We start from the raw sequence: 13,477 nt of genomic DNA on the forward strand, positions 1-13,477 counted from the left end.
CTGATGGCTGAGGAGGGAGAAGTGAGGACCCAGGACGGATGGCTAAGATGGGGAGGAGTGAGGAGTAAGAGCTGATGGCTCAGGAGGGAGGAGTAAGAGCGGACGGCTGAGGAGGGAAGAGTGAGGACCCAGGACGGAAGTGTGACATCTGCCTTTGAGGATGGGTGAGTGAAAAAGCAGGCGACGTTGCATTCCTCTGGCATAGGAGATTGCATACAGGACAGCGATTTCGCCTGAGGATGTCCTAAAAAGCGATCCCAGGGTCTCCCCCCTCCCTCTCTCTGCTTCACACAATGAAGGCGTGTCCAGGGGGGGCAAGTGCCCTATGTGCGGGCGCCCATACAAGTAAGTGATAGTTATAATGACAGTACCAGCACAGCTCCAGCTCTTTACAACTGTACTGTGAAGTTCCAGCAGTTTGTTTAAAGAAAGTTTGTACTCACTGGTTGTCATTTCTTGCAACAGTAATTTACCTTGACCCTCTGTCCAATCTGGTCAGTAGCATATAAGATTTCCATGAAAATGGGCTCACTTGAAACTATTCCCAGAAATACTGTACATAAAAGGTGGTGTCTCCTTTGTCACAGCTAAATATTAATATTATGGTTGTGTGTGAATCCTCAACTGGCTTTTATAGGTAAAACCCAGTGAAGTGGAAGCTTATAGGTTTGTCATAAGAACTGTAACATTTGCAAAACAGTTCCTTCCTGGGAGAATGTTACATCTTATTGCCATGAGCTTCACTGGGAATACTAATGTTTCATTCTCTGTCCAGTTAATAAGCATAACTGTTCAAACCAAAGATGTATAATTATATATTAAAAAAAAACACTGCTCTCAATTTGCTCATCACTTGTGTTAGTTCACCATAAGAAAGCATGACCTGGACACATAGCTTCTTCTATCTGGTAGTTGCTGAATCACATTTAAGCACATTTAATCACATTTTACTGCACATGCACAGGTAATGGTCCATCATTGAAATCCCTTTCCCAGCACAGGTATGGGGCCCATTATCCAGAAAGCTCAGAATTATGGAAAGGTTATCTCCCATAGACTCTATTTTATCCAAATAATCCAAATTTTAAAAATGATTTCCCTATTCTCTGTAATAATAAAACAGTACCTGGTACATGATCCCAACTGAGATATAATGAATCCTTATTGGAAGCAAAACCAGCCAATTGGACTTTTTTAAATGTTTACATAATTTTCTAGTAGATTTAAGGTATGAAGATCCAAATTACAGAAAGATCTGTTATCCAGAAAATCCCAGGTCCCAAGCATTCTGGATAACAGATCCCATAACTGTATAGCCCAGTGTTTCTCGGTTGTCTCACAGATTGTGAATACTACTCTGCACCAACTATTTAATGCATTATCCAGAAAGCTCAGAATTACAGAAAGGTCGTCTCCCATAGACTCTATTTTATCCAAATTCGGCAGAATCCTTCAGCCTGGCTGAACCGATTTCTAATTTGCAAATTAGGGGCCGGGAAGGAAAAATCCCATAACATTTTGTCACAAAACAAGGAAGTAAAAAATGCTTTCCCCTTCCCACCCCCTAATTTGCATATGCAAATTAGGATTTGGGTTTCTTTCATGAAGGATTCGGGGGTTCGGCCGACTATAAAATAGTGGATTCGGTGCATTCCTACTCTTCTCTGTTATGGGATCGGCGACACACTCTGTGTAAGAGACGCAGGCTGCCGAATAAGGAATCTCAGGACTGAATCTGCACTGCACATGCTCTCTCTCTCTCTCTCTCTCCTGCTTCATTTGCATATATACATAATAACATAGCAGGTTAGGTTTAAAAAAAAGAAACATGTCCTTTAAGTTCAACCTTTTACATTTTTTTAACCTGCCTAACTGCCAGTTGATCCAGAGGAAGGCAAAAAACCCATCTGAAGCCCCTCCAATTTGCCAGAGGGGGAAAAAAAATTCCTTCCTGACTCCAAGATGGCAATTGGACCAGTCCCAGGATCAACTTGTACTAAGAGCTATCTTCCATAACCCTGTATTCCCTCACTTGCTAAAAAGTCATCCAACCCCCAGTCCTGAACTTCCTTATTTGGCAGCCAGCATCTCTTACACAGAGTGTGTCCCACGATCACTTAACAGAGAAGAGAACTGAGAGAGTTTTTGCAGAGATGATCCACAGCTTCTATGGTATGTATCTCTGAAAGGAAACATTTTAAGTAATAAAGATAAAGTACAAAAATGTTTTTTATGACATGGGCTGTTAAATTAGCTTTATTGTCCAAAACATGAACCTCCCCCTTAAAGATATTCCATTTGTTCTTATAAAGAATATATTAACCTAGCTTGTAGGTATACAGGCATTATACTTAAAAGATCATTTGATTCTACTATATTCTTGGACTTTAATGCCTTAACTGTCTTATTCTATGTGATATGTACTAATCAATAAGCATGGGGCACCTCCTACAGTAAGTTATTTAGGGTAGTGATGTTACATGAAAGGAATTATATCCTACACCAAGGACACCAAAAAAATAGAATACAGTATACAGCCAAAACTTAAGTCATTACGTATATTGAATTGGAAGCAATCAATTACTTGTTGATACTAACTCATATAAGTTGCTCAGCTGGTTTTCAGTAGAAGCTCATTTTAATACTAGGAGCACTGCACAGAAAATGACCCCAGTGACATGATGGTAAATTAGCCACTTACCCTTGTCTTCTGTTGGATCGATGGATTTCTGGAGCTTCCAGGTCTTGCTGCTACTCGATACTTGCACTACATGGAATTCTTTTACACACGCTTCACTCTAAAATTAAACAAGTCATTATTGAAATAAATGATTTTCGTTCAATTCTATTTGTATTAAATTTATTTTCTAAAATGTACGTTTTTGTAACGTAATTTATGATGTATTTTTTTAAATGTATTTGCCAGAAGTACCTCAGACCAGTCTGTGTCAACTAACAGTTGACCCACTTCTCTGTAGCAACAGTTTCAGGCCCTATTGAGGATGCTTCCTTACTTGAAATCGGCAAGAAACACATACGAATACCCTTCCACCCCAGACTAATGTTACTCACTCATGATGGTCACAGATAATTCTTCTCCAATTGCTGTGTTTGCCCGGTTTGAGGGATTGAGTAAAAGACAAGGGAACTATTTATATCTATGTTCCAGTCTACTGGCACCCCAAATCTAAGCTGAATGTCATTTTTGAGACACAGAGAGATAAAGTGTGACTAATCAAGACAAGTAAGTAATAGGAGTTTGCTGAGACCACAGATAAAAGATGTATTTAAAAAAATACTTTTATTTATTTATTTTTATTTTAGATAAAATGGTGTCTATGGCAGACAGCCATCCCATAATTCAGAGCTTTCTGGATTATGGTTTTCCAGATAATAGATCCCATACCTGTATATTGCTATATTTAACAAACAATTATTGCTTGTGTAACCATAACATAATAAATATCTGAATAAGAAGACTGAAACAGAGGGATAATTTAGTCAAGCTGTTTGGTGTCCGTGTCTTGAGATCTATTGATCACCAGCTAAAGGTCTACTACTTTTTTGGCACCCCTGTTTTTCATTCGGTTTTCATAAAGAACTGGTATACTTTACTTGATGGTTCCCATAACAAAAATAAAACAGGCACCAAAATTCTTATTGTAATCACAAAAATAGCAAAATTATGTGCTTAAAGGGGAACTCCTGCTTCCAAATCAAAATCTGATAAAGAGGCCCACATAAAATAGAAACCCCGAATATATCCATCCCAGTTATCTGTTTCTTCAAAAGGTTTGAATAAATGCAATTTTCTATGCTGCAATCCAGCAGTTTAAGTTCTTCTCTTTCTGCATCATATGAAATCCTGGCAGGGAAGGAGGGACTAAAACACTGATGTTACAAATTGTAACAACTTCTCCACATCTTACAGACAGCATGCAGGAACTACCGTACATAACCCACAATGCATTGCACTGTGATGTTCCATTCCTTATTGAAATCACGTGTGCAGAGAATTGTAGGGTTTGGAGGATGCAGGCTAAGGACAGATGGCTGTTGATACAAAGTAACAGTAGTCAGCCAGCTCAGCAAAGTAGTCAGACAGATCAATCAGCAGGAGGTTAGGCTTAGGGAACTGATCCAAACCATTAAAAATCATGAAAGGTCTGCATAGTTTTTAATTGATGTATATTGCAAAGTTGCTTAAAATTATATTTACTTTTCAAAAAGTAATGTTTGCGTGGAGTTCCCCTTTAAGTAATATGTCTTTATGATATCATGAACAAAGCTTTATTAATATGGTTTTTAAACAAAACTAAGTCTGTTATAACAATATCAATATACCACAGGGCATCCTCTAAATAAACAAAATCCTGCTTTAAACAGACTGAGGCTCAACCACTGCTACATAGTGTGCACCACGCATGAAACACGTGCCTTTCAGTTAGTAAATAGACGTATGATGTGAAAACCATACTGCATCAATACAGTTGATATTTATCAAATGCAGACAATGAAAAAATGATTAGCAAAAATGGATTTAAAGTTGGAAGTGAACATTGTAACACAGATTGAAAAATGACAGTTTGCCTGTAAGAAATACTTACTGTATTCATATTTTCCACATCCACAAATACTATCATATTGCCACCTTCATTCTCTTCATCCTCCAGGGCATTGCTTCTGAAAACGGATGCTCGAACATTCAGGGACTTACTGGTGCATATAACTGCAGTGTGCCGCAGAAGCCGATGCCTACAAAGACAAATACTCCAATCAAAACAATTTAAGATAAAAACAAAAGGTATATTAAGCAACAATTATGCGCGCCATGGCATTTCGTTCTACCATTTTAACCAAAATTATCCCTCACTTTAATAAGGAAAATAGTAAAAAAAAAAACCTCTTTCCACCACCTAACCAATTGTTGATCTCTACCCACTGACAGTGCTATATGTTTATATGTAGTTCATTGGTAATTAATTGATAGCATACAAAATTACTTGCAGAATTGAATTACTAAAGTGCTTGTGCTAAATTAATTAAGCGTTGTGCTTGAAAGTGCTATGTGCCAATTACATTTTAATTCACTAATTATGAATATGATGATCTAAACCTTGAATTATGCACCACTCAAATTAATTCATTTAAAGTGCAAGTGCTAATACTGATTGCAATCTCAGATTGCCAGTGACTTAAAGGAGAAGGAAAGGCTAAAATTAAGTAAGCTTTATCAGAAAGGTCTATATTAATACACCAGTTAACCCTCAAAGTAATGCTGCTCTGAGTCCTCTGTCAAAAGAAACACAACATTTCTTTCCTTCTATTGTGTACACATGGGCTTCTGTATCAGACTTCCTGTTTTCAGCATAAACCTCCAGGGCAGGGCTTGAGCATGCTCAGTTTGCTCCCCCCCTCCCTCCTCCCATCCCTGCTGTAATCTGAGCTCAGAGCTGTAAGTGAGCAGGGATAGACTCAGGCAGGAAGTGATGTCTCACCAAGCTAATATGGCAGCTTCTATCCTAAACAAACAGAGACAATGTGTAGAGCTGTTTACTCAGGTATTGTAAAGCATTCTGCAGAATAACTATAGCGTTCTAGCTTGCACTATTGTGGCTAATCTGTTGGCAATAAACTGTCTTGGAGCTTTCCTTCTCCTTTAAAAGTAATTAAAAATTGGTTTAAGTTAAAGTTTAAGTAGGTGCTAGAAAATGAATTAATTAAATTCGTTAAAAAATACCAAAATCTGCATTTAAGGAAAATAAGTAGGAAGATGAAAAAAGTATAGAGGTGGAGAAGTCCCAAGAAACTGCTGCCAAATCCCTCAGTGCCTTGTAGTAAAACGAGAATCTGAGAATTAAATGCGGTCAGGTAAGGTTAGGTTGTTCGATATCCACAGGTTTGTTTAAAATCAAGATTAGGAATCAATTCCGTTTTCCAAATGCTAAAAGTTCTTCCAACGAACGTTTCGCCTGGAGAATCAACTGATAGTTCTAAAATCAGACAATGCTAAAAACTTTAAATGATAAGGAAAAGAGTTTCATTTTTACACAATTTCTATTCCTACTCCCTTCTTAACTTGCCATGACTACGAGACAATGGATCAGAAACCTCCAGCCAACACTACAGTTCCCACAATTCCTTGCATACTTGTTATTATCCTTCTTTTCCTCAGGTTAAATCTTATTCAGTTGAGTTGTTTACCGATTGTTCACCATAAACAAAGACTTTTTTCTATTTCTTCTCATCATTTATTTTTTACCGGTTTACCAAAATTTAAGTTTAAAGGACATGTCAACCCAAAAAATGATTTGTAAATATAATTGCTATTGAAAGCAGCATTTGCTTAACTCCTGGTTGTTACTTTTAAACATCAGTCTCCTCCAATAAGACAGGTCTGTCTTGTGTTACATTATTTCAAAAGCCAGAGCCACCAGGGCAGAGAGTAGAAAGGGAAAGACAAACGCTGCTTTCATTATCAATATAAATACAAATAACTTAAAAACCATAGAAAATGTATAATGAATGTTTATTGCAAAATTGCTTACAACTATGTATTTTTTGGGTTGACGTCCTTTAAATTTTAATGTTCCTATCCCGGTAAATGTAAAGAGGAGGTAATGACGGAGCTCATCCAGGCAAGTAGCATCTCATGGCGGGTCACATCTCTCGTGAGATTTCGGCTACTTCTTCCCGAAGACTCCAAACAGATACTCAGATACGCAATGAGCGCTGACCGTCACATCCACACTGAAGACGCTAATATTAATAACAATTTGGCTTTATTGTGACACCCAATGTGAGAACAGTTTAACAGTGGGTGTGCAAACGTATGCGTTTCTTGCCCCTGTACTCGGCACTTCGGTATGAAACGCGTAAGTTCCTGTGTCTAGTGATTCAGTCTGACAGCTCAGTGATCCAAGAGCATCTGAGCGATTACAATTTGCTACATTTAGTTGATGCAATTAGTTGATACATTTCTCAGCAGTATCTGTGGAATATTAGCAACTATATTATCAATTCTAACAGCTGCCCTTATGAAACTCATGGTTTCAGCTCAGCAGGGACAAAGATAACAAATGTAACAGTTAAGTCGGTGACCCCCCTCAAAAAGAACTGCTTTAGAAGGTGAAAACTGAAACTTTACACTTCCATATTAGTGAGCGAATATGATTCGTTTTGCTTTGCCAAAAATTAGCAAAATGGCGACAATTTGGCGAAATGAATCAAGTCTAAGGACAACAATTATGTTTTTTTGACACGCGAGGCGGTGCAATAATTTTTTTCACCCATCAGTGTCTATGGGCGACATTTTATCTGCGGAACTTGCCTATTAATTTCGCTCATCACTAATTAATATCAGAAAAATGGTCAAAAAGTAATTGGAAAAAGTATTTCTGGTGAACATTCTGAAACCAACTGAACTGAAAAAAAGTGTTTGACTGGTGAACAGCCCCTTTAATCACAGAATGTGCAAACCACTGAGAACTGGAGTCATGGCTGGAGGACAGCGGATTCTTGATACAGTTGTGAAATAGTAAGAGTAGTCAGAGAGGAGGGAAGTTATATTGGAAATTACATCTTTAATCATGCAAAATAAACAATTTGTTTTCATTCTTTGTCTTACTGCACTACACCAGCTCTACTGTACGGAAACGTTTGCTCTGCCTCAGCTATAACAGATAACTGATGCCCAATATAGTAAGAACACCTAGTTAGTTTTTACTTTTTCCCCCCTTCCCCCCAGTATGATCACCAGCCATAGAAGAAAACAAGATCCATACCGCATTCTCGATTGCTTTTCTGTGCTTTCGTAATAAAACAAAAAGTTTATTTCATGAACTCCTTCCTGGTCAGGTCCCCGTAACCACAATGGAAGCTGGACAGATGCTCCAGGAGCAAGAACAGAGTCTGTGAGGGGAATATCAATAACATCTGACTGGTTTCCCCCACCCACTCCAAAATCTGATGGAGTAACAGAAGATGTAAGCACAGAACACCTAGAGGTAGAATCGGTGACAACAGTCTTATAAGCACTGCAGTTCATTGAGGCTGCTGGACTTAGAGGGGTCAGTGCTTCTGTATTGCTGCCAAAGGTAAAAAACTCTGGTCTTTTAGAAACGACTCTTAGTCCAGTGAGTGGACACTTGCTCACATTCACAAACTCAACATGCGCCTTCCTGATCTCTCCACAAAGCAGTCCAGTGGGGAAATTTATGAAGAACACCTATAATAAAGACAACACAAAGATAAATATGTGCACACTGATCAGGCAAACACTAGACAGATACAATAGGTTTTGCTACAGTTTTAGGCAGGCCCGGACTGACCATTTGTCTTTTCGGTCAAATGCCCGTGGGGCCGCTCTCTATTTTTTTTTAGTGGGCCGCTCGCTCCTGAGCTCTAATCTTAATTAGTAACTTACTTTCTACATCCGGCGGGCTCTAGGACCGCACCTCTATTCTCTCTCCTGCTGTGGCTGAACCCTCCCACTCCTCTCAGTTCCCGTGCTGCTGCTGCGTGTGTCCCTGCACGGTCAGCATGGACTGGAGTTTGCAGTGGAGTAACTAATGTGAGGGCTCCAGTCCTGAAGGGCCCTGCTGCCCACTTTGCCTCCCTGCTGCCACCGGTATCATTCTTTGTTCTTTTGTTTTATGTTAGGATAAAGTGTATTTTTTTTGTTTTATTCAGTTCACAGTTGGTTGGTTTAAGAGGAGAGATAGGAAAGGTAAAATTAGTATATATATATATATATATATATATATATATATATATATATATATATATATATATATATATATATATATATATATATATATATATCCAAACAGTCCGCACACTCTCAGTCTTTAAATTCCACTTAGGGTGCTGCACTTTGTTGTATGTACTGTTTTTTACTATATACAAATGGATTATTAAGAAGTGGACTGCACACATCTTTCTGGATGAATATATATATATATATTTTATTTTTTTTAAACGGAAAACTTTTTTTTCCAAAACACACAGTTACAGTTAATAGTGCTATGCCAGCAGACTTCTGCACTTAAATCCATTTATCAAAAGAGCAAACAGATTTTTTTTTATGTTTAATTTGAAATGTTACATAGGGCTAGACATATTGTCCCCAGTCATGTGACTCGTGCTCTGATAAACGTGGGTCTGCACCTGTAAGTGGACATAGGTGGGCTTTGCGCAGGTATTTTTGTGTTTTGTGAGGCGGGGTCATTTGAGACATTGCATTTAATTCGATTAATTAAAAATTACACTATAGTGTTAATGATGCTGTACTGTAGTATAGGGATATTAGAAGTCCAAGCGGTTCTGTGACCATATAAAGGCACAAGGCTGCAGAATTTTTAACATATTTTACATGAATTACACTTAAGTCAGAAAGGCAGCTCTTTATGTAAATATTGTTTTGCAGTTTTACCCCAATATATGAGTGGATGTCTACAAGACATCGTGTGTTTACATGTGGGCTGCTTTGATTTTTTTTGCCCGGGCTGCTTTTTACCCCCAGTCCAGCCCTGGTTTTAGGACTCCTTTTAAAGGAGAACTAAAGTTTAACTAAAGAAGTAGCTAGAAATGTTGTACATTATGTTTTGGGCTTCTGTACCAGCCCAAGGCAACCACAGGCCTTTAGCAGATGCTCTGTGCTCAGTGTCGGACTGGCCCACCAGGATATCAGGAAAGGAGTCAGTGAGCCCTTTTGCTTCTAACTATGTGGCCAATTTCATGGTCTTTCCTTAATTTTTCATGGGAAAAAATGCTTAATAATGGAAGAATAGACTAAGTAAATATAAAAGACTAGGAGAATAAAGAGGTCGAGTGAGGAGAGGAGGAATAATAGTTTGGAAAGTGGCCCCACGGTCTAATGTTTCTGGTGGGCCCCTGGCATTCCAGTCCGACACTGTCTGTGCTGCTGTTAGTTACTGAGCTTAGGGACCCACTCACAATATACAGTACACATAGAATATAAATATCACAATATAAGGCTTATTGGTAATTAATACGGATAATTACTACATGGCAGCAAATTAGGGGTGGGAAGGGGAAAACATTTTTACTTCCTTGTTTTGTGACAAAATTGTGACACGATTTCCCTCCCACCCCTAATTTGCGTATGCAAATTAGGATTCGGTTTGGTCAAGCAAAAAGATCCGGCCGAATCCTGCTGAAAAAGGCTGAATCCCAAACCGAATCCTGGATTTGGTGCATCCCTAGCTGTGAGGCAGTATTAACAAACTGCAAGTGTTATTTTATTAGCAGTGTGGGTATGGTAAATGTTTCAGGCCAAGCCCTTTTTCAAGTGTGACACTTCAGCAAGGGCTAGGTCCGAAACATATAGAGGCCCTTTTATCAAAGTCTGAATTTATCTCATTATTTTCTTAAAAGTACTCAGACCAAATCCGCACTTTTTCTCCCCTTATTTATCAATACATTTTCCTGAAAATTTTCTGTGCAGGAAAAAACATCATAAAAAAACTAAATAATCGTATGAATTTTTCGGATTTTCCACCTGAAAACTTTTTTTGTGATTTTTGTTTTCTGATTTTTGCCTAAAAACACCCAGTGCAAATCAAGATATCTTTGGGACTTCTCCCACGAACTTATATGCAACCTCTGCAGTTTTGAGATGCTGGATCTTTGGATTCAGAGTTTTTCCTTCCTTGGGTATAATAAAAAAAAAAATTTGTGTTTTTTTTTTTTCCACTAAAATTTTTCGGGTTTTTGGCATTCGGAGTTTAATCAATAACCCCCGTAGTGTTGATCTGTATTTTGAAATTGTTCGTTCACTCTGCGGTGGTGCCTAGACACCTGGGGGCAAATTCACTAAAGGACGAAGCGCCTAACGATATCGTTAATTCGCTAGCGTAGCGCATTTTCGTTAATTCACCGATTCACTTACGGACGCTGGCGTAAATTCGCTAGTGTTACTTCACACCCTTACACCTGGCGAATGGACGTAACTACGCAAATTCACTAAAGTGCGCATTTTTCTGAACGCTACCTTTTACGCCAGACTTCCTTCGCCACCTCAGACCAGGCGAAGTGCAATAGAGTAGATAGGGATTGCTTCCAAAAAAGTTAAAAAATTTTCGAAGTCCCAAAAAACGCTGGCGTTTTTTCTTTTTTTATGGGTGATAGGCTGAAAAAGATCGAAATTTTTTTTTGGGGCTATCCTCCTACATTTGCTAACTCATAGCACCTTAACTATACAGTGGGCACATGTGTAGGGCAAAATAAAAATTTTATTTGCTGTTTGAAGCTTTCCCAGGCTTGTGTAGTGATGCTTCATATACCTCCATTGTAACTTCAATCTGGTGCCGTATGCAAATTAAGCATCGCTAGCGTAACTTCGCTTTGCTTGGCGAATTAACGCTAGCGCAACGTCGCAACCTTACGCTTCCCCTGAGCGCAACTTCGGATTTTAGTGAATTTGCATAGCTCTGGCAAAAATACGCCTGGCGAAGTGCGGCGAAGAACTACAAATCTTAGTGAATTTGCCCCCTGGAATCTATAGCCTTAAAAAACCTTAATGAGCATGACTGAACCATAACTATTTTGGTCTTCCTTTTAGGCATAGTTTAAGGAACAGTAACGTCAAAAAATGTAAGCGTTTTAAAGTAATGAAAATATCATGTAGTGTTGCCCTGCACTGGTAAAACTGATCTGTTTGCTTCAGAAACACTACTATAATTCATATAAACAAGCTGCTATGGAGCTATGGCGGAAATTGAAAAAACGGCTATATGGCACAGGTTAACTAATGGATAACAGATAACACCATTAGAACGACATACCTTATCTGCTATCTGCTGTGTAATCTGAGCGTTTTCTCCTTTGTAAGGCTGCCCCCATTTCTACACAGCATCTTATTTATATAAACAATAGTGGTGTTTCTTAAGCAAACACAGCCGTTTTAACAGTGCAGGGCAACACTGCATTATATTTTCATTACTTTAAAACACTTTTATTTTTTGATGTTACTGTTCCTTTAAAGCACTGACCAAATAACCAGATGATGATAATGTAAAATTGGAAATAAAACAACCATTACCTCTAGTAAAGGCATTTGTGGTGCAATTATTGGATCCAACCGACGATCTGGTCCATACTGAATTGATGTCTTTTCCTCTTTTGTACCATTCAGTCGAGGACCTTGTATTTCTAATTCCTGACGCCCCCTCACTGACATTCCATTTGAAATAAACTTACCTGAAATTAAAAAGGATAGTGCTGCTCTCAGATCAGAAGTAAAAGATTATGGCTTAAGAGCATTAAGGAACCTCAAAATATGTGCAGATCCATATGATGATCACATTTCAAATAAAAAGAAACTGTGTTTATATTTTAGTGAAAATAAATCAACAATAAAAGGTTTTAATTCACAATAAATCACAATGAAAGAAACCAGGTACACTGTGGCACACCAGACGTGGAGATTTAGTGAATCAACATTTCTTTATTGGCCCCAAAAAGTAGATACATGTAAGGCAACGTTTCGGACCCCACTGGGCCCTTTCTCAAGCCTTGAGAAAGGGCCCAGTGGGGTCCGAAACGTTGCCTTACATGTATCTACTTTTTGGGGCCAATAAAGAAATGTTGATTCACTAAATCTCCACGTCTGGTGTGCCACAGTGTACCTGGTTTCTTACATATGTTCTGGATCACAGGCAGGTGATCCTTTCACTGTTTGAGCACCCTACCCAGCAAAAGGGTTATCTACAGGTCGAAGCTCTTCATACTTGTGTGGAATAAATCACAATGAGACAGGAAAAGTAATAATGAACAAACGCTGAACATAATATATACATTCTCATATCTGCAATAAAGAAAAATATTCAAATAAGAAAGACAATTTTTCATTTCTACATGGAGTTTTATTTTTAGCCACACTAAATCATTTTATCCGAAGGAATAAAACCAGGTAAAAGACAACTATTTATGACTATCATTTAATATCTATTTATATAATATATTATTTCAACAAAAGAAAAAAATTCAAGTTGACTGCTTTCTTCATATTTGCATTTATAAATAGGAGTAATATTTGACAGAGTATGTACCAGGGCCAAGGCATTCTTCATTGAAATTGTATTGTGCAATTTAGTCCTGACTATTAGATAGTACAGTTCCTTCACTGCCTATGAGGAAGACCTCAGTCAGAACAAATCAGCCTCCATGTATATTATGAAAGTAAATATGGTGGTAATACACTGTGTTAATACACTGCTCACAGGCTTATGCAAAACTTTGCCTTGAATTTACCTGCTGAAAGACTGTTTGTATTTGCTAATCCATCCACACCAGTGGAACTCTGAACTGTGCTAAGATTGTAGACAACACCGAGAATATGCAGCTCTCCAGTCTGGTTAGGAAACAGTTTTAGTCTTGCCTGTGGAATAAAAGGAGTATAATCAAACTAAATGGATTCTAGTTACAAATTTAAAAAGGAAACAAATATCAGTCA

General features: G+C 38.2%; 1 protein-coding gene across 1 annotated transcript in view; it reads right to left on the minus strand.

Moving 5' to 3' along the window:
- The window catches only part of trappc8.S (trafficking protein particle complex subunit 8 S homeolog), a 58,694-nt gene that overhangs the window by 12,767 nt on the left and 32,450 nt on the right, over positions 1-13,477 (minus strand). Inside the window, 5 exon segments of the mRNA NM_001091720.1 lie at positions 2,702-2,798; positions 4,608-4,755; positions 7,785-8,227; positions 12,065-12,222; positions 13,276-13,402. Of these exon segments, the coding sequence (NP_001085189.1) occupies positions 2,702-2,798; positions 4,608-4,755; positions 7,785-8,227; positions 12,065-12,222; positions 13,276-13,402 (973 nt within the window).

Source organism: Xenopus laevis, chromosome 6S, assembly GCF_017654675.1.
Source record: "Xenopus laevis strain J_2021 chromosome 6S, Xenopus_laevis_v10.1, whole genome shotgun sequence".
Taxonomy (NCBI): Eukaryota; Metazoa; Chordata; class Amphibia; order Anura; family Pipidae; genus Xenopus; species Xenopus laevis.